Genomic DNA, 22,301 nt, shown 5'->3' on the forward strand with positions numbered 1-22,301 from the left:
AAATTATTTCCCCTTCATAAATCCAGGCTGCCTGCTTCCAACCAGCTTCTTAATCCTAGAAACCGCTTCCAAACACAGAACGGCTATCTGCTCTATCACCTTCCCAGGGATCGAGGTGAGGTTGACTGGCCTACAGCACCCCGCATTCTCCTTGCCCTTCTTGAAGGAAGGGGTGACATCTTCCACTCCTCAGGAAACTATCCTGTCACCACGGCCAGTCAAAGATAATGAGAGCAGCCTCGCGATGACAGCAGTCAGCTCCCTCAGCACCGGTGGGTGCACCTTAACAGGTCCTCCAAAGTTCTTTATGCCCAATTTGTTTGTATGTTCCTAACCTGAACCTCTGCTACCAAGGATAAGTCTTCCTTATTCCGGACTGTCCTCAGACCTGGAATTCCAGAAGGCAAGTCTTAAGAGTAAAAGCTAAAGCAAAGGCGGCATTGAGGACCTTGACCTTTCTCACGTCCTTTGTCACTACATCTCCTGCTGCCATTCAGCAGTGGTCTCACATTTTATCTTTCCTTGCTCCTGGTGTCCCTGTAGAAGCTTTTCTTATTGCTCCCTCACCAGATTCAACTCCAGGTAGACTCTGGTTTTCTTAACCTTCAGTGACAGTGTCATCTGTCCGTGCTTCCATCTTCCGTACACTTTTCCTGTGTTTCACTTTAGTCAAAAGCTCCTTGTTCATCAATGCAGCCTTCTTCCCACTTCTGTTTGATTTCCTGCGTGAGGGAATTAAGCATTCTTGAGCTTGGAGCAACCAGTCAGATTTGGTTAGAGAAAGTTCTTGGATGTCAGAGGTTATAGGTCATCCCCAAATTCATACGGGGAAAAGCCTCAAATACTCTGAATGTTCCAGCCTTATTTTCTTCCATCTCAAAAGATCCTTCTTGCCTAATTTCAATGAGCAAAGGGATTAAATGCTTACGCATCTGACTCCAAAAGCCAAAAATACAAATAACTAAAAAAAAAATAAATAAAAATCACAGGTTTTGATACTGCCTTTCTTCTGACAAACCTACTCAAAACAACAATGTATTTTAAACGGATTGGAAAGAGCAGAGGCCTGGAAAGAGTATTCTTGTCTGAACAGAAAAAGGTACATATCTAGACAGCTGGAACTGTGCACGCACATTTATTTTTGCAAAAGCAATTAAAGCTGTCCACTTTGGAAACAGATTTCAGGCTCTGCAGTTTACAAGTAACAGTCCTACACATAAGAAGTTACTTTTTTCATAATCTCTACAGTTTACCATTTAAATCACTCCCTAATGGAAACTAAATTAATTTTGCCACGGAAACTGAATGATGCACATATGTCCCCCCAGCTGTAAGCAACTCTCAACAGATTACATTGATCAGACTAAGAGCTCTCACACAGAATAAAGCATAATCTTAGTTTCACACTGATCAGTGGCTTTTGAGAAAATCTTTTCTCACATGAATTACACTAAAGAGTAGAATAAAAGTCAAATGCCTCATGAGAATTTTAGGCTAGGGCTTAAGCAAACTCAGCCTGATCCTGCAGACTGCATGCTCATTAGCAGCGGGGACAAGAGACACACACCTGTTGTGCATCTTTGGGTTTAGCTTCCTCCCAAAGGAGTCCAAGCTCTGAAATATTCATGACTGGAAGCACAGAGAAGCATAGCACGGCACATGGGATGCTCAGCAGTCACTTCAAAAGCACATGCCACTCTGAACTAAAACTTAGTGTAGGCACACATTTAGAAGCCTCTAAACACTTCCTTTCATCCACAACTAAAAAGTTACTTAAAAACAAAACCCCAAAGTTCTTCGAAGAGTCATTCCCTTCAGAAGTTCCCCACAGACAGCTGCATCTGTATGTTTTAGGCAAAGCTACTAAACTTTAAAGCAAATGCATCGAAACTTCAGGGGTTCTTCATTCCACGCGTATGCAATTTTTCCACATAAGCCACAAAAAGAATCCATCCTGTTTTCCAGTTAAGGTAGTCCCAATGTTACCAAAGCCAAAGATAACCAAAGCTAAAGCCAGTCACCATCATCTAATGGATAATGGTATTAAAACAATTTACTAATGGGATCTGGATGCCTCAGTTGTACATTATAATTACCACTCTTGCAACTCAGGTCAGTAGGAATGAAGTGATGGGAAACACAGGTACGGAATTCTGCTCTGGAAGTGGAATCAGCCAGCGAGCAGCAAGTTCAGTCATTTTATAAGGACCTGGAAGAGAACTACCACGCCTAAACAAAACAGAATACAGAACTGAATTGGCTAAATACACACATTCCTGGAAAAATTTTGCAACAAAACCACCAGTCTGTTGTTATGTAAGAAAACATTTCTTAGGCCTTTATTTACAAAAGCTTTAAAAACAAATACCCTCTGTTATGCAAATTATTTGTTGTTTAAAAAGGACCACCCGGTTACATCGTTGTAACTCAATGAAAAAAGGTGTTTGATTTTTTGTTGTTAAGTACAAGGTAGAACAGAGTAATTTGGTGAACACTCGGGAGATTTGTCTACTATTGATTTCCATGTCAAACACGCACACACATACACGCACGCACACACAGGCACACAATGTTGCACATTCCATCATTTCAGGCTAGCATTTTAGCTATTCAATACCAAAAATCCTTCCTGCACAACTGCTCTGTACACATGCTATGCAGAGTTAAGAACATACTTTAGGGTCCTTTAAAACAATATATCTAAAATATATTGCTAAGATATACTCAAAAATAAACTAGCATTACACTCCTCAGGTAACTTTATTAGCTATAAGTTATTTATATGTTGTTGTTTTACAACAAATATCTGTAACATCTGTCTTCGTAGCAACTACAAAACCCCATGATTTAATTGTCCTTCTAATTCAATCAAATAGTAATTTTTTCAGATCTTTGGGTTTTATCTTCAACTAAACTTACTTTCAAAAATCATGAAATCAAGTACATAATAAATATGACTTCATAAAAAACATCTGAGGTGTACATTACTAGAATAAAAGCTAGCAAGTTAATCAAGGGAAGTGTGCCATTACAAAACTCCTACTATTCCAATACCCTTTGATGCTTATTGGCAAAAATGCTAAAGTCATAGCTGTTCTTTTCCTGAAGGGTGTAAAGCTGTTTTTTCAAGCTTCTTTCCCCCATCACAGAGCGGTTTTAAAGCAGCAAGCCAACCAGAAGTTGACATGTGCAGGATGCGTCTGAAGATGACTTGAACACTAGTAAAATAACAGTAGTTACTATGATTTCAGTAGTCTGTTGTGCTTCAACAAACGGAGGTTGTGCAGCAAGTCGTGGTCTGTGGGTTGAGATACCAAGGAAATACAGCATGAAGCTGTTTAACTTGGCAGATGATTGTTTTCTAGCTGAGGGCAAAAGAAAAACCAAACCAAAACTTCAAATAAAACAGAGGATCCGAGTCAGAGTCACTCTCTAAAGTGCAAATTTGATGGTCCACAATCTTGAATAGCTAAAACGCCTGCATACTGGAAGGAACAGACATGAAAGTGGAAGTTAGTTACAATCAGTGCCAGTTCATTTGGAGGCGGGAGGGGAAAGAGACAAAAACTAGATCATCAATATAGTTAAGTTTACCAGACTATTCATTATGATTTAACTTTCTCCTCTCTGCCACACTGATTCTATACATGCTTCTTTACAAATGGGCTAGTTATGAGGCCAAAACGTAATCCAGAAAATTTTACATATCAATATTAAGATCAAAATCTGTGATAAGAACAGTCAGGTTTAGTATGTAGAAAGGCAGAAAAGAAAGTGTGCTGAGAAAAGGGGAAAAAAAGCCTTATTGTCCAAGGGGTTCAACCAGAGATAAAACCTATATACAAGCATGTGGAGGTCAAAAAGATGGCCTTTCATTTCATGTCATGACTGTTTGTTGGCTTCTTCTTCATATGCATTTCCTGTGCCGTTTTGTACGTAAGATGACCCCGAACCAAGGCCATATAAGTGGCCACAATATTTGGCATCGTCAATGTGATCTTCAAAGAACATCTAAAAAGTTAAGACAGACACAAATTATTGGCAAAGAAAAGGCTCAGTTTAAACAACTATAGAAAAGCTTTAAAATGTTACTTTCTTTTTAACATCAGACACCAAATCCCAAGGCGCAAAAGATAATATAATTAACACAGTAACGCACTTAATCTCAACACATTACCAAAATGTGCTACATGACATGATTCTTTAAAGTAAATCTGCCAAGGAATACAATCAGCCCTCCTGTGCACCTTTCCTGATGAAATGGCCAAATGCAATGTGTTGGTAATTTTGTATTATCAGTTATCACTTTTCTGCAAGTTCAACAAAGATATTTCTCCAACTGATTTCTGCGGAGTTTCTTGCAACAGGCATGTGCTTGGCACTCATCTGTGCCCATACCCTACCTACACCTCAGCGCTGCGATTTTCGTCATGCTCTGTCTTTAAATGGAGGTATGCCCTGACGTATACTATAGAGGTTTGGGGGCAGGGACAATGTTTGATCACAACACCCATTACAGAGTTTAGAGAAATGCAGAAAGATGCATTTCCAGCTAGCTCCTCACAGAGGGTGACTTTATTTAATAAGGTACAGCAAAATTAAAGTAAATGCCATACTAAGACTGCATTTACACCTCGCAAGTCTTAACTGCAAACAGAACCTTTCAGTGGAAGACACATGAAACCCCGTAATATTCTGATATTGTGTGAAGACACACATGTACGCAAAAATTTTTTACCCTAAAAACTTGACAGCAACCCTGGATATCCCAGTGGTTAACATTCTGAGTCATCGCCAGAATCATGCAGAAGCAGGGTGAATGCAATACACAGTCTAAATGCAGAGGACTGCATATACCACACAAGCTGAAAACTTCCTTCAAGCTTTGCTCTTAGCAGCATGGTCTGAACGGAAAGTTCTGTACTGCAGGAATTGGAGACCTCAATCAAAAGTTTTAAAGCCCCTAGCAGTTCTCGAAGAAATAAACAGGTAGGAAAACCCTAGAACAACAGCTCTACTGTAGTAGTATCAGTATTTAAGTATTTCTGAGGGGGGGGGTGCGGGGAATCAGTAACTTTTTGGCTGGCCCTCCAATACCCAGCAAGTTGCAACTCCAGCACAGCAAGTAGTAACAACATTTTATACCTCCAAAAGCATTGAAATGAAACTTTTTCACTCAAACTTATTGTTAAACAATGAGCTCTACTGAAGAGGCTTTAAAAATACACATTAAATCTATTTCCTCTGCTGACTGCTGTACCCTTATTTAGAAATGCTGTATTTGCAAAGAATCTCTGAAAGTACCGAAAAAAATCATCATCGTTAATCTATCTCTGTTGGCTTATTTAAACAAGTGTTTTGCACTAAAACCCCCTCAGATTTCTACTGTTCCCAATAACAGCTTTTGGTGAACAAATTCAAGCAGCTAATCTGCCATCTAACACAAATGGCACCTCATTAAAGAAACAATCACAGGTTTCAACCTTTTCCTCTCCAAGCCTAAGATACTGCCTTTCCAGTTAGTTATGTTTATCATACACACATTTCCCCTTCCCCTTTATTTGCTCTGGATTTTGTTTCAAATTAAAGAGTGAAAGATTAACAATACCAGGCAGATGGCAGCGAGCCACGCTGGGCTTGGACTGCACCAGAAACGCAGTCCTCTCTATTGCATCTGCAGCCCATGGCCCGCTTGTAACTGTGGGTCCCAGCTGAGGCAGAACAGCGTGTTAAGATGAGCACACCAGCTTCAGTCACAGCATTTATTTTTTACCTGTTCTCTCACCAGTATTTGTCAGAAACTTGTGGTCATTTTCTCCTTTATACAGAAGGTAGGTACCACAGCATACAATACTAAACCTTATTAAAAGATGACATTTGCTATTGCCATCTGTTTTGACATGGTAAATGACGCTGAATGCTGGCAGAATGCCACGTTCAGATGCACTGGCATTTGTCCAGTGCAACTGCTTTCCAGAAGAGGCCTGTTCAACATTTGTTTGCTCTGCTAAAGGAGAATATCTTCCTGCTGTATGCGGACAAGTAGCAAGGAAATATGAAACTTTCAAGACCCGATTTCCCTTGCTGCAAACCTTGAATTGAGCAAAGCACAGATTAACTGAGGTTCTAAAAGATTATACTTCAGTCAATAGTAAAGGAACAAATGCATGGACATCTTCCACAGCAGCCTGAAAGTCAGTATTTAATATACCTGCAGCCTGGCACAGTCTAGAAACGGGAAGCAATACTCACTCAGAGCAGCTAAGCTGGGAATCAGCAGGGCTGGTTCACACTTACTCTGGGGAAAGCACAGGTGGTCTTATTTTTGTCAAGAGAAGTGGAACCCCTGAAGCCTTTCAGAGACCTCCCTAAAATATTGCAGACTTATCGGAATCAGCAATTCCATCTGACTATCACAGCACGTTACTATCATGGAGATAAACCCAATACATCCACCTACTTCTCTCATTTTGAAAAAGGCCATTCCTGTGAGTAAAGAATCAGATCCTGCCTGATGCTGTGGTCCTATCCTTTCCAGCTCTAACTGCTCAGCCACTTCTTGTAATCCACCCTGAAAAAGAAAACGTTCTTGTTAACTGCTGAAAAAAAAATAAATCAGAAAACTGAACAGCTATATTTGGGAAAAAATCCGTTACACAAGTCATACAACCTCAGGTATATTATAACAATTGCACAGTAGCTGAAACAGTCATCATAGTAGATAAATACACACCTGGATAATCAGACTTTCAGTATCAATAGAAGCATTAGAATTCTGTATCAGTATTGATTAAATAAAGCCACATCTGTGACCAACAGAACCACTACTCTCTCATGTTCCATCCTCTCCAGTAACCAGTTGTCATTACTTAGAGAAAACAATTTCTTCAAGATGCTGAAAAGAATGGCAACACTGAAGAAAACATGGTGTTCCTGCGCTCCTTCTATTCGAATGAAAATTTAGAAGGTAAAAACCTTGTTCTACAAACAGAAGGATTCAAGTGCTTAGAAACAAAGCACCCATATTGCCTCCATGTGTTAGTATCGAGGTTTCCTTTGCAACAGACATTTTTCTTTCCACTTACCTTTCAACAATTGAGGCATTTTCAATTTCCCTTCACAAAAACTGAGAATATCTTAAAGTATCTAGAAGACTACAGGGAGTCCACAAAAATGGTTTCTAAACACCTGCTCTGTAACAAGTGGTTAAGTCAAAAGAGGCAAAAAGTGCCCACTCCATCTCTACAAGACATTCTATCCCTCTTTAAAGTTTGTTTCATTAGCTGCCATAAGAGGACAGGGATAAAAACATGGGGGAGAATCCATCGCCTGCAACTATTTTCCAAGATACTGCAAATTCCATGGCCTAGCCAGCTTTTCTGTTAGAGATGTATATTTAGTAGTCATACATATAATGAAACCTACTGCTTAAAAAGTATATAAACATCTCACATAAAAAAAAAAAGGGAACAGTTTAAAACAGTCATTGCCTACTTTGAATGTTAATACATCGTTTAAAAGGACAGGCTGTGAAGCTGTAGACATCACTCCAAAGCTGCAAACCTACCTGCTCTTAAAAGTAAAACTTCTCCAGTTTTGAAGCAAATATTCCTCCCAACAAGCTTATGTCCCCTTAACTGCAGCGACTATATACACCTCTTTTAGTGCTCCCCAAACGGTAACGAAGCAAACCCATCAGAAGTTGATTTGGTTTTACACAGGTAACAGATCAGTTGCAGGAGAGACATGTTATACTGTAACTGCAATCTTTTAATGCTCTAAGTACATAATTTTGTACATCAATTCTTTCTGTCAATCATTAAGCCATAAAGCTACTGGAAATAAGACTAAAGCACATGCACATTCTTTAAGATCTAGGAAGATCAAAAAAACAAAGACAAAATCATTAGCGCTGCCACGATCTTTGCAACGTGAAAATGTTGCACAGAGGCAATGCTTTGAAAGACAGGCTGCCTAATATCCAAGTTCAACTTTCCTTGTACTCTTAACCTGTTTCAAGTACAGGAAGGAAAGCAGTAAGAGGCAAAAGCGTTACAGTCAAAGTTAAAACTTACAGAACAATAAAAGTAAAGTCTGCCCTCTAAATCAGATCAGACGCTATTAAAATTCCTGTGAATCTTACGGCAACAGGTTTGGGTCCAGGTTTTTTTTTTTGTTTAAGAAGAGGGAAGCTTCAGCAATGATGTTTCTAAGCAATGTCAACAAACCAACATGAAAACCTCGTACTGGTAAAGCTAGTTTTATTCTAGCTTGAGCAGCAGCAATAGTTTACGGAAGTTTAAAATAAGAGTGAGTCTATACACCACATAGTTAAGCACTGAAGCTAGCTTGTTTTCTTTATGAGCTTGGATACAACATTTCAACACTGCAAACATGCTCAAGTTAGTTAACTGACATTGTCCAAAACGCGCTGCAGGTTGGTGGGCAGCACAGAAAGGTGCAACTCAGATACAAGTACGTTCTCTGCTTTCTAACTTCAATAATGAGCTGTTAAGAGGTTAGCACCAGCAGTTAGGCCCACACCCTTCCAAGGCACCATTTCCTACACCTAAACCATCTACTTCTACAAGCTATGAAGCAGCAGTGCCATCAGGTTCTGCTAGCTGAAAGAACATCTATAGCTTCAAATAACTTTGAAGAAAAAGCACTTAAGAATAAAAATCAGTAGCATCTACACAGCAGCTGCAAGCTCTGGAATGTAGACTTAGTAATTAAAAATTTACATTAACAGCAGCCTATAGAAAAATGCTCTGAAAATAGTGCTTTTAATGGTACATATCTATTTGTAAATACATCACACACCACTTGTGTGTGGAACTTAGTCTGTAACTGGAATAACTATGGAATAAAATTTGGTTGCCTCTGAAAATTAGTAGGCTATTGAAATTCTTTCAGACAAGACTTCTGCACTCCAGATAGAACATTTTACTCTTGGAGGAAGAGGACTATTTCCTAATTTTCAGAGCATCGGTCTTTCAAGGAAAGGCCACAGAATGATTTACACAATCACACAACCACAGTCAACACAAGACCCGTTCAAACTCTTGCTTCATGGCACTGGTAACAGAGTTCATTGTTCTGTACAAACCCCCGTATTAAAATCTAGTTTCCAACAAGGTCTGTAAGTCTACGTTACTTAGAGTTGCCATTACCATCAAAAAGTTTGCAGCTTTTCAGAGAAAAAGCAAGAGTTTAACCTATACTACGTTACTATCTCAAGTCAATTCCCAGTCTGCATGCCCGTAGAGTACATTCACACTCATGCAAGTTAAAGAGTAACATACTATAAATTCACAGACTACCTAATTCCACAATAACAGCATCAAACAGCTTCCCAATCCAGAAAGGTATTTCTGTTCTCAATGCCAAAAATTCTTTTTGGGGTCTGTGGGGGCAGGGAGTAGGTAGGGGACCTACAGCAGGTCAGTGACTTTCATATGAAAAGTTAAGACAAGTCAATAAAGGACAACTGCACAGCAGTTCAATTCACTGCAATTTAATAGAGATTGAAAGTGACACACATTAGGAGACAGTGCATGCATTTTTAGAGTCACAACACTGAACGTTTAGCCATTTGTTTCAGACAGCTACGCAGTATAGTACAAGTCCACCATCATTTCCCTGCTGGTAAATATGGAGGGGTAGGACAATTCACATCCCTTCCCCTGCTGATTACCAGCCTGCAGGTTAGGTGACAGGATCAAGATTTATTGCAGGAAAGCTGACCTTTTCAGCTCTGAAAAAGCAAAACGCTTATTCTTAAGCTTTGTTGAAATAAGACCTGTGAAGGCTTTTTTTTTTTCCCCCCCAAAAAAAAAAAAATTAGTGTCCTAAACAATACAGGCCACACACAACTGTTTTAATGAAATGACAGGAATTACAATCTCCTCCTTCCCAACCCCCCTGGGACTGTCACTCTGGAATGTTGACACAAAACATCATTCTGTCACCTTTCCTACATGGCTAAAGTTGGATTATGCTTTCTGTTCCTGTTAAGTGTGTTGCCATCACTAAGACACCAGATGCTTCATTCAGAGTAAGAAAGCGAAGGTGTGTTTTGTTTGGTGTTCCCCCCAATCCTCCCTTAAGACTTCTGAAGTTTATGAACATTTCATTTTTTCTTCTGGCCTCTGTACAAAAAAACCCAACAACTTGTTTCTACAACATGTTCTCTAATACTCAGCCATTTCCCCAGCTGATTACACCAATAACAACTCTAGATGAACACAGGTAGGTGTATTTTTCTTACTAACTGGAAGGGAGGTCTTAATTTTCAACATTAATTTGATTAACAACAGGATCCACACAATTTACTTCCCACATGAGTAGGCTGCTACTTAGAAGTAATACACTATTAGTTTATCTCAAAACCAAAGAGGACTACAAACCCCACACAGATCACTAGTTCAGCATGACACAGTGACAAGCGATGCCTTAGTTCGGATTTGGTTGTACTACAGTCAGTGTTCTCTTTTTCCTGCACGTTCTCATTAAGAAAGCCTAGAGAATTGAGTTACTTTCCATAAAAGCAGCAAGTCATTAATTGCCTCTGATGAACGACGCACCTCATTCCAGTAGCAGTCCAGACTGTTAAAAGTTCTTTGGCAAGTAAAGCTGTTAACAATCCCTGCAGCATCTTTCTTTCACTTGCTGTCTTCCCCTTCACAACCTTAAGTTCCAGTTTCCATTCCTCCTCCAGTCCAATAAAGCATCCAAATTTTATGTCTGATACAGTAAGCCAATTAGTAGCCCCGCTGGCCTGACACGAGAGATTAGTTTCTAGTACTGCATTTTTTTCTCCTAGAAGTCACATGTTGTCCCTGAACATAGGCTGTTGTTTATCTTTCCTTACGGGGCCATCTGAAACATTCTTCGCTCCATTCCTCTTCCCAAGACACTTCCACAGCATCATCGTTGCAATTACCTTTGCCAAGGCGACTGCAGTCCTTTAGTGGACTGCACAATGAGGAAATAAGATTACATGAAACCCATCAATTCTTATAGCTTAAGAAGTGAAAGATTAATTCCAAACATGGGTTTATCATCTGTCAGCAAAAACCTGGCACTGCAAATATAGTATCAACATGTTATTTTTAACGGGTAAGAAGTTACAAAAATTGCTCCTGCCTCCTTCTATCAATAGCCTTTAATATTAAATATACAAAGCTTCAGACAGTGGTTAATAGGTATTACCAAAACAAAACCAGAAAACAAAAATATAAAACCTAAGTATTTTTAAGCACGAAGTACTCTGTCTTCAAACCCAAAATTTGTTCTGAGCCATTAATAAATTACCTACCTTCAGATTTTTGCAGCTCTTCATGAGATATTTTACATCGTAAATGACGGGGAAAAACAATCGCAGTATCTCAAAGAAGTCCAGCTCTTCTTCAGGTAAATTAGAGTTTGTCAGGATTTTGATTAGATAGCCGAAGTCATATCCGCTGCAAATTAATATCAAAAACAATATAAGCACATAACTTAGAAGCATCCTTCTCACTTCCTACAAGACTTTATTACACATTAACCGGCCATTTTGCTTAATTTTGATGCAATTAAGACTGACTCTCACAAAAGACTAAACCTCAGTGCAAATGGCCCCATTGCACATTCCAGAGAAAACATTTTAATTTAGTCTTAATGAGGCCAAGTGAAACAGCAAACAGATCTGCCTAGAGGAGTTTCTCTAAATCCTGAAACAAGGTAGTGCTGCTGGGGCTTCATCTGGTAACAAAAACTTACAGAAAGACTCCTAGCTGTTTCCTTTGACACAGACTAGAATTTCTCACTACAAACTGAGCAACGACAGAGACTTCTGCAGTTTTTGAAAACTGAAAGATTCAAGAGTTTCCAGAGCAAACCCATGTTTATGTCTGGAGGCAAGTTTCACCCTCAGCAGCTAAGAAGAGGTGACTGTCTTTCAACTTCCCCAGTTAAATCAGCACAGTCAGACAACTGAAACCTTTAATAGCTTGTAAATGATTACTCTTTTTGGAGGCAAGGACAGAGTAAATTGAAAAAATTTTGTGTGCATGCGTAAGTCAGCAGAAAGCAGCAAGATAACAGAGCATTACAAGTTTGGTAGAAGAAGCTGAGTGTGTGCGTGGTGGAGAGAAGAGTTTGGAAAGACCTTCTCAATAGCTTGACTGAGGAAGGAGGAGGACACAGGAATGAGGTATGGCAGTAAAAGGGGAAAATATACTTTTACAAAGGGTTATGAGAGGAAACAAAGGATTTAAAGCACAGGAAAGACAGATGCTAAATATTAAGCTGGACTGAACACCCCAACAAAAAGCAGTGATAACTAGTTATCTTTTTTCCCTAGGAAGGCAGAAATTACACAACAGATTATTCACGATCTGATCGTGAATCAGACTGGTTCTGATCCCTTGTACTTGCAGGACTGCTCATGCACAAACGCACAGAGATAGACAGGGGACTGATGTTCTCTTGGTTATTAGGTCTGCATCGAACCAAATCAGTTCCTAGACTTCGCTAACATGGAATTTTAAAAATGCCCATACTAACAAAAATTGAGACATGCAGTGTGGCTGCCTCTACTGAAGGCTGCATCAGTTTTGCTGCTTGAAGTTTAGCATATAGCTGAGAGAATTCAAGTGAACTGGTGGTCACCACAGACTCCGAATTCCCAGTTTAAGACTTCATGTTTGTTCTTGGTTATAGGAGGATCATACTTAAACCCAAGAATTTAGCAACGTGGTGAATACTGACCTAGATCACTGCGATGAACTAGAACTCTGAGATCAGCAATACAGAACACAAATCAGTTAAGAGCCCTGTACTACTGATACCGTGGATATTTAGCACGCACAAAGAATGGTGACTTCTGATGTAGCTCAAGGCTTTAGCTTGCCTACTCAATGTGAAGAGGATTGTTTTTTCTACCTTTTGTATACAATGGGATTCTCTGCGTTATCTCTATCTTAAGAATTTCTAGACAAAGGGTAGGAAGTCTTGAATATACTGGGAATGAATGGTTTGCTAGAAGTCCATTAATGCAAAATATACAAAAAGTACAAACTATTGCAGTTCTCCCATGGGGGTTTCCAGTGCTCTGAACAGGAATTTCATGTCAAATGAATTCTGCACTGCATCTGGTGCTTTGAAGCTGTACTGGCAGCACTCCAATCTCCACAGCAGCAGCCACTGGCCAGGGAGCAAAGGAGTCAAAGATAAAGAAGGATTTCAGCCGAGTCTCACAAAGTAAAAACCTGTAGTATACTTGCAAAACAGTAGTTCAGAAGGTTAATTTTATTAGATCACCTATTGGGCCGGGAGGGAGGAAGAGATAGGGAAGCCTGTATCAGCATAAAGCCCTCTATAGAAAAAGAAAATAAAAGTGCCACATGAGCAAAAAAGACTGTTCAGGATTAAGGACACATATGACATGCTCCTCTAGAGATTAGAGAGTTTATTAACTCCCTGAGTTCCTGACACCAGTCATCCTTGTGGCTCAAGTGTAACAGCCATATTAAAACCTTTACACTGAAGAAACAGTGTTCGTGCTCCTTTTCTTAAAAAAGTTATGTTTTTTACTCCCCTCCTCTTCCAAAAAACAAACACACACACAAAAAGATTAATTTACTATTTGTATTGAGAGGGAGCAGGCTATCACAAATTTGCAATTTCTACGAATAATTTCCCCCCTCCCTCCCCTGGAGATTGTAACAGATTCTTTCATTCTGGGTCTGCATGCAGAAAGAGGGAACAGTGGATTTAACAGGTATGACTACCCTTGCATGACAGCATTCAGTCAGGTATCTGTTCCTGGATCCCAAGCATGGGTTAGTTTTAGTGAGCTCAGCCAAATGATGTCTCACATTCTTTAAGTTCCACCTGCTGACACTTAGTTCCATTGTGCTCCTCCCTACAATCATCACAAACCACACTTTACTATCACAATGCAGTATCAAGGCATTTGCTTAATCTTTTTAGTATACTTTTCAGGGGTAGTATGCTACAGTCATCCAAGTTTACACAAACATAAGAACTGTTACCCCAATTCAAGACTAATACATACCTAGTTCAAAAATCTTTGAGTGACCACTGCTGAAAGCTAACAGAAGGGTAAGAAAGTCCAGCGAGCAATTACGGAATTACCTGCTCATTAAAGAAGTTTTCTTCTGATCCTTGAACAGGCAATTAGCAGTTGGTTTACACCCTGAAGCACATAGGCTTCCTTTCCTTGAAAAGCTTTCACCATTTCCACTATGATCACCTAAAGTTACTTAGTGCAGCTTGCCACAATCCCTGGAGCTACACATCAACTTAAACACCCTTACAGCCACGTTTCACTCTTTTTTTACTGAACAGGAACCGCTGTAGGCAACAAGGCCATAGAAAAGATCAAACATATCTGTATTTCTTTCCCTTACTATACGGAAATAATTCAGATAGCCCATTAACAATGACTTCTACTCAAGCACCAACCATCTCTGACATAAATCAAAACCTGACAGAGCTGAGAAAGCTTTACTTCATTTTATAACTGGCTAACAGAAATGAGCCAACAGATCAAATTTTTCTGAATTCAGTTAGACACACATGATTATTGAAGTAGAATAGCTTGGAACTTTCCAGATTCCCAAAACCCTCTGGGTTAAGAGACATGTTTGCGCAGAGCCTCCAAAGGTAGACTGAGGAGGCTGCACACAGGTGAACACTCAAAGCTTCAGCAGACCAATCAACTGAACAGCCACAAAAGCAGCATCTGAGCTGTTCTGTTTTATAATTCGTTAAGACTGCCAAAACACTGAAGCTCTCTTGACTGTGACAAGAATCAGGAATCCTGGGCTTTTCCCTTCTCTTCCATCAACTCAAATACATTTTAAACACACACAAAAAAAATTGTTATATACGGCAACTGCATCAACCTGTGACAGTGCAAATGTTTCTTTGCTCATGCCTGGCAGAACTGCAGGTCCACACAGATTTGCCAATAGGTCAGGATGCCAAGGGAGCTACATCAAACACAGAGATGAAATGCGCACAAATGAAATTATCTGAGAACCTAAAAGCTTAGAAGCAAGCTATGTAAGAGTTCAAGGAAATCAAAGACTGGGAAATGAAACTAAAACATAACCTCACAATGAGAAGGAAGTAATTCCCCTCTGCCCACTTCCTAAGAAACTCATAAATTTTGAGGGTTAGTAGAGATTAAAGCATTTTAAGGAAATAGCTGCTGACTGTGCTATTGCTGCTATCAAGCACAGTTTTTCCAGTAGTCAAAGAAATATTGCCAGGAAAGTCTACATGAAAAATTTTCAAATGAGCTCTCCCCCTGTTTAACTTTCCAATGGTAGAACATAATCAGCCCAAGACACATTTAGAAACAGCTGTTTACTGTTCTTTGTGGCACATTTTATGTGACCCAAACTCATTTATAGCTTTGTGCCATCTTAGCTTCCTCAGAACGTAACCCACCACCCCAGGGTTTTGTGCTGCAGATGGTAACAACATGCTCTGTCAAGCACAAAAGCCTTTAAAACACTCTCTGACTTGAAGCAGGCTTGCAGATAATCAATGTTTGACAAACACTTGCTGGAATAGCTGTCTTCAGAGGATTTCTGAAGACATTTTCAGTCAAGTACACAACAGAAACTCATTTTAATACAGACGACACTGGACTTTTAATAAAGCCATCCCAAAAACCCTCCACAAGCAGCACTAGCTAAAATGGTATTATTGCACATAGTATACACTACACTTCAACCAGCATACTAGTTGGGAATCACGCACAATCAATATAATTATGCTTTAAAAAGAATCTCTAGTGTAGAAATGGCTCAAGTATTCTTTTGCTAGGATAGCTTACCCTGGGCCCTTAAAGCTATCATGCAATATTCAAAAACCACCACTTTGTAGCTGTAGCTGCTTCTACGTGGCAGTGTCTGTTGATGTACCGGTCACACACCTAACATGCCTCTGCGCCCCTTCTCCTGAACCATCCAAGTTACTTTACTGTAGTCAAGTGTAAATCACAAATACACATGTAAGAGCCTATAATAATGGGTTTAAGAAGTTGAAAGGAACTTAATTCACTAATTTAGCCTTTGTAGTTATTTTTGACACAGTTCATGGCATTCTTGTTCCAGTACTTTTCCCCAGGGTGCTACCCTAGTAGCAAGAGAGCAAGAGTAAGATTATTTTGGAGTCATATTGTGAGTTGAAACAGCTGCAAGTGGAAGATCTAGGCAGATTAGGTGACAAGCATACTCAAAAGAGGATTCTCTTTTTTTTTTTTTTTTAACTGTCTCTTCTTTTTTTCTCCCCTCCCTGTGGGAAGGTAGTCTAACACTTTCTACAGAGCAAGTCAAAATGATGACTTCTGCAACAGGCTGTTATATGCACTTTCTACTACTATTTTACATTCCTTGCTGAAGCAATCCTTATTTTTCAGTTGGTTAGTAACATAAACATTTCTCTAATTCCATGTGACTTTCTCTCCTCCAAACCCCCCTCCAAGATTTAATACTTAAAGATGAAGAATTTGAGTTTTTTCTAATTTAGTCATCTCCATATTACCACCTACTACCAATGTAGCATGCATGATAGGAATAAGGCTGTAAGGAAACGGCTAGTCTCAACTAGAGATTCAACTACCTTTGTTGACTTGCTTGGCAGCCAGCATTTAAGATGTCAACTTGATGTCACTACATAGCAACAAGCCTTTAAAGACACTGTTGCTTGCAAAAAGTGCAAAATACCTCTGGCATATAGTTGACTATACAATGACTACTGCCTGAGTTTTAAAGTGTTAGATCTTACTAACACCCAAAGATCTTTTGCAACTTGATAGATTAGCATTCGCATTTCTGTTTCTACTTGGAAGATGAGTTCCTGTGATGGAATAAATAGTAAAATATATTAATTACTGCAGCTAGAATTAAGGCTTATCAGAGCTCTCCTTCCAAACAGTAATTTTCAGCTGTCCAGATTATCAGGAGATTAAAAACAAATTTAAAAGTGCTTTATAAAACTCTTCACTGATAAGTCTGCAGTCTCTCCCATGAGACAAACAATATTTGCTCACGAATCACTTAGGAATAGTTTGCTTTTATCGTTGTTATTATTACTTGCACGTGTGATACTAAAACTTACAGTGCCACCTGCTGGGTTAGGAGTTTCATGGTTTTCTGGTTTACTGTTCCCTGGTTCCAGCATAAACACCAAAAACAAAACACCAGTATAACCCTGCATGGCCTATACTTCTGATACAGAATGGTGCTATAGGTATTACAGCAGAAATATTTTCTAAGTCTTGCCAACCAAGATATACCACTCAACACAATATGCGAAATGCAAGCTCTCGAACTCAATAGTCAAAATTGAAAACACAAATACTTAACATGCAGAATTTACCTGTGAAAGGAAAGCCACTTGACTCCTTCACACAGTACAACTCCTGATGTCATAAGCAGTTCCGCAAAGTACTGTGTCTCAATTCCTTCTTCTTCATGCTTTTTAAACTGAATACCAGATGTCGTCAACAGTTCGATAGAGTCCTGGGCATACATATCTTCTCTAGAGAAAGAGAAAGGAAAAGTAAAAAGCTCAAGTAATTACAAACCTAGCAATATTTCTTTTTTGCTGTTCATTCCACAGACTTCACCAGGATAGAGCAGGAACAATTTGACTTTGTTCTGTGATAACTGCAGAACCAACCAACTAGCATTTCACCATTCCCAGCACCTCCATTCTCACCCTCTTCATAATTATCTAGTTCCTTCTACTCTTCCAGTTACCTAGAATTTCCCTTTCACAAATTCACAGAGAAAAGTGAACATATGAATGCAGCTATTTCAGCTAATAAGATCCATTACTTGAACTACACCAAATGTAAATGTTTAGACACATGCTCATCAAAGTTTCCTTCTCCCTGCAACTGGAAACTGAGTACCTGCTCCATTTAGTCGATCCTTAAAATTCAGATAGCCTAACGTTTTCTTTCTAAACAACCAACCTCAATTTTAATAGCCATGTTTTGGACCTGAAATTTAACAGAATAGAAAAAAATTCCTCCATGCCTTGTATGATCCCCTCTTATCCCTGTATTTATTCCCTTTACCACTAACATTTTTGAAAAGTCTTAAGGATTCTGTGATGAAATGGATGGTGGTCTTTCCCCCCGCCCCCCCCCCCTAAGGTTTTATCTATAGCATCATAACAGATACACAGAATGGTTAACTGAAAAAACAAATGCAAAAGTGGGTCTATTTAGAAGATTATTTGCATTACTGTTCACAACATACTATTCCACAAAGTCTCTTCAGTGTAGTTTTCAGTTCTAATAAAAAAACAACCAAAACAAAACACAAATAACATAACATAGACAAAACAACCAATATATCAAACAAATATTAGATTCGGTCATAAACTTAATATTCCTTATTCCTAATAGCAAGTCATCATTCAACAGAACACAGCTATGTTCTCAAGATGTGTTGTATTTTTTGCCTTCCCTCCCACACAGCTGCTCATTCCGTCTCCAGCTTTAAAGAAATTAGATTCCCAACACCTGTCTATCTCCATAACATATTAAAGAATTCATCCAAAACAAACATGCCTGTTTTACAAAACAAAATTTTAATTCTAGTTTGTTGCTCTGCACTAATCAGGTGGATAGTTAGTTTAGAGAAATATTTATGCTCTTTAAGAAGCACACTTGAACAAGATCTGGCTGGAACCACACAAAAAAAAAAAACCTTCTAGGAACAGCCAACAGCTGTTTTGCTTTAGGAGCAGAACACTTGGCATAGTGCCACTTCCCAAAAGGAAGTTTAGAAACAGACAAAAATAAGTCATTTCTTCACCCACGTGAAAAAAAGCAAACCCTCATGTTCCATGCAGCACTTACCTGGTTTACCTTTTTGTAAAAAATGCCCCCAGTGAACTAGTACCAAGTTAGTTAGGCGACTACCTGTATCTTGCCTTACTGAGCTGTCCTATCTATGCAGCATCTAGCACAAACAGATGGAAAACGACTTTTGTTTTCAGTTGCTTGACATTAAGTAGACCTTTGAAGGTCACTCAGAAAATAAAACATAACAGAGGCTCTTCTTCCCAGATCACAGTCTGGAATTTATTCATTCCTCCTCCTTCTCTGTAGTTAGCAGAGTTAGTGTATTCTTCTATCGAGACAGACAATAGATAACGTCTACCCAGCATTTATATGGCCAGGTAAGTTTAGAGATACCAAAATATCCAATTTGCACTTCCTTTTAAGAGGTGCTTCAAACAAAACTAAAAAGACTATGACATTCTTCAGACAAAATTGATTTGTGACAAGCCACAGGAATGCTTATTTCAACAAGCAGAAAGATCAAGGGAGCGCGCAGCAGATTTTTTCCTTTTAAGAACCCTGATTACTTTGAAAACAAGTCTTTTTATCTGCAGAAAATAAAAGGTCTGTTCTCTAAACCTCCTTTGTAGACTGCAGTTTTAACTCATGTATCTCAAGCTGTCCAGTGATCAGCTTGTAACACAACTGCCAAAAACCTAAAGCCTTCAACACATTTAGGTTTGAGAAGTGTTTGCACTGATAGGCAGGCCCTATGAAAACCAATTATGTTTACTTTGGGCAAAAAATTCAAGATACTACTAACCTCGTCAACTACCTGCTAAAGATATGATTAGAACTCCACCCCACATTAGAACTGTCTCATTCCGCTGGAACAGTTAAGTTGATCACTGATAAAAACCACATTGTGAAATAAGGTTCACAATACTATTCCCACAGATAGCAAAAATCTTTTTTTAAACGGGAAATATCAACTTTTAATTAATTTTGAGTTTCAATTAACCAACACAATGCAGAACAAAAGTCTCCACAGGAGTTATGCTACAGAATCAATAATCCCTTTCAACCTATTATGGAAGAAAATTAAAATAAAGCAGCTTAATAGCATCAGTTGGTTTGAAAACACAAGAAAAGCTGCTGCAGTATTAAAAGGTTGGCAGTATTTTACCTAGAATATTATCTAGAACTTGATGTGAGTCTTTTAACAAGAACAATGTTATTTTAAAGAGAACAGAGCACAGTTTGGAACTTGCTGATAGCATTTGTAACACTCAGTAACTTTACTTTTTTTTCTTCACAAGTTGATATTTCCGATTTATAAAATATTCAAAGAAACAAGTGACTTCTGTAACAACTAGTAAGAGTTAAACCAAGTTAAGGTAGAAGCGCTCTGAAACATTAAATATGAGAAGACAGAGCTAAATCTTGCGCTAAGTATAAATGCCTTTTTAAAACTTCTATTGAAATTGCTTCGCATCGTTTTACCAAATTACCAACAGTAAGAGACTACACAGAAGTGAGGGAAGAAAACACATGTTCGGCTGACACAAGTTTTCCTCACATAAAGAATCTATGGTATTCCAATCAGACAGAAAGAGTTGTTATAGCTTTCACAACTTGTAATACATTTCAGTAAGCCAGAAACATACATTCAACAGCACAGACATTTAACACTTACGTTAAATTAAATTTAAAATTAAACTGCCAAGTTGAAGTTCCTGGAGGGTATTCTCCTTGCTCGTTCATAAATGTCAGTCCTAGTTGAATTATTTTTAGCAAGTCTACATTGCAGCGTAGTAACTGGTACTGATAGTCTGCATTGCTCCTGAATTCTCCAATAGGCCTTGCAACTACTCCTGGGAATTCTGTATCCTGTAAGAACAGAATTAAAACTTCAACTTCAATAAAAAATTACCTTGACCATTTTTAATAAAACATATTTTAAGCATCTAACAGTTTAATAGCTGAGGAGCACTGTGTGTAGATTTAGCTTTCAAAAAGGCAATCGATTAGGCTACTCATGCTCCTACAGCATTAGTTCAACATTAAGAATCCATTATTCTTTCAATGAAAAGTGATGAACAAGTTTATAGCTTCGTTTTACTAACATAAGATTAAGTAAACACTTTTTTTCCAGTAACGTGCCAGATAAACATGAAGTGCCCACCTACCATAGCTACATAGTTATACTTCCGTATAACTTGGCGAATTTTCTTCATCTCTTCATCCAAGTTACAAGCCCAAACTTCACAGATTCTTTGGCTATGGTCTACGGTAGCTGCTGGCATAGTGGGGGGCTTTAGAGACCATACATCAAAAGTTACACTTGACCGAGGATCAGTTTCATAAAGAGAACTTTATATTTTTAACCTAAGACACAAAGAAAGTATCAAAGCGTAAATTTTTATTCTTCATAAATCCTAAACGATACTTAAAACACCAGGATCGAGCTTTACTCTTCAGAATTTCATAAAAGCAACACAACATCACCACCGATACGACGTCAACTTTAGTTGGGGGAGCTCAGATTACTATCAGGATCTAAAACCCTACGATTTTGTTACTAACTTTATCTCTCGCACAAGGCCAGGCAAACCAGCAAGGCGCACTAGTTCAACAGACAACAGCGATACCTGAGCCCACAAGCGTTAACTCCCCCCCGGCTTCGAAGAGCAGCACGTTCCTGCGGATCCCGCGGCTGCGCGCAACATGAAACGAAGCGGCAAAGCGACTGTTAGCGCCACGCCAGGCTGGGGGGCACTGCGGACGAGAAACGGCCGCCCAAGCGTGCGCCTCCCCGGGCAACAGGGGCTCTTCCAGCTCGTTACGGGCCGCACCAAACCGGCGAGGGGAGCCAAGGGCCCGAACCGCAGCGCGAACGCCTCGGACCCGCGCCCCGCCTGGGCTCCCGGGCGCCTCCCTGCGCGTACGGGGCCTCAAGAGCGCCCGCGGCGCCGCGGAGCCCGCCCCGCACGGCGGCGCCCCTCCACGGGGGCAACTGGGGCGAGGCCGGCCCGGCTCACGCCCCCCGGCCCCGACCCAGCGCGGACAGGCTCCGCTCCCGCCCCCGCCGGCAGCCGCGCGGCCCGCCAAGCCATCCCCCCGCGGGCCGTAGCGGCTGCCGGCCGGGCCGCAGGGCCTCCGCGGGGCTGCCTCGGGCCCGAGCGGGGCACGGCTAGGCCGAAGGGAGAGGGGTACCGGGCAGCTCTCGGGCCGCTCCCCCCGCCCACCCCCGCCCCCCGCTCACTCACGCTGTCGGCCGGGCCGGGCCGGGCCGCGGCGGGTCTGGCGAGGCCCCGCGGCGGCCCCCGACGCCCCACAGCCGCCAGTCGCCGCGCGAGACGCAGGAAGCGCTGCCCCCGCCGCACAAAGCCATTACATCATCGCCGCGCCGCGGCCTTTCCCCCCTCACCTCTGACCGGCGGCGGGGGCGCCAATCACCGGCCGCAGCGCCCTCCCT

The 22,301-nt window shown here is 40.2% G+C and overlaps 1 protein-coding gene across 1 annotated transcript; it reads right to left on the reverse strand.

Annotated features, from left to right (window-relative positions):
- Window positions 1-2,307: 2,307 nt before the first annotated feature.
- CNOT7 (CCR4-NOT transcription complex subunit 7) lies at window positions 2,308-22,247 on the reverse strand. The gene is made up of 7 exons (XM_055796909.1): window positions 22,093-22,247; window positions 21,013-21,211; window positions 20,520-20,713; window positions 17,404-17,565; window positions 11,321-11,465; window positions 6,461-6,571; window positions 2,308-4,011 (listed from the first exon to the last, which is right to left on the reverse strand). The coding sequence occupies exons 2-7, from the start codon at window positions 21,127-21,129 to the stop codon at window positions 3,883-3,885; spliced, it is 858 nt and encodes a 285-aa protein (XP_055652884.1). The 5' UTR covers window positions 21,130-21,211; window positions 22,093-22,247; the 3' UTR covers window positions 2,308-3,882.
- Window positions 22,248-22,301: the final 54 nt, after the last annotated feature.

This window comes from Falco peregrinus, chromosome 2 (genome assembly GCF_023634155.1).
Source record: "Falco peregrinus isolate bFalPer1 chromosome 2, bFalPer1.pri, whole genome shotgun sequence".
Lineage (NCBI taxonomy): Eukaryota > Metazoa > Chordata > Aves > Falconiformes > Falconidae > Falco > Falco peregrinus.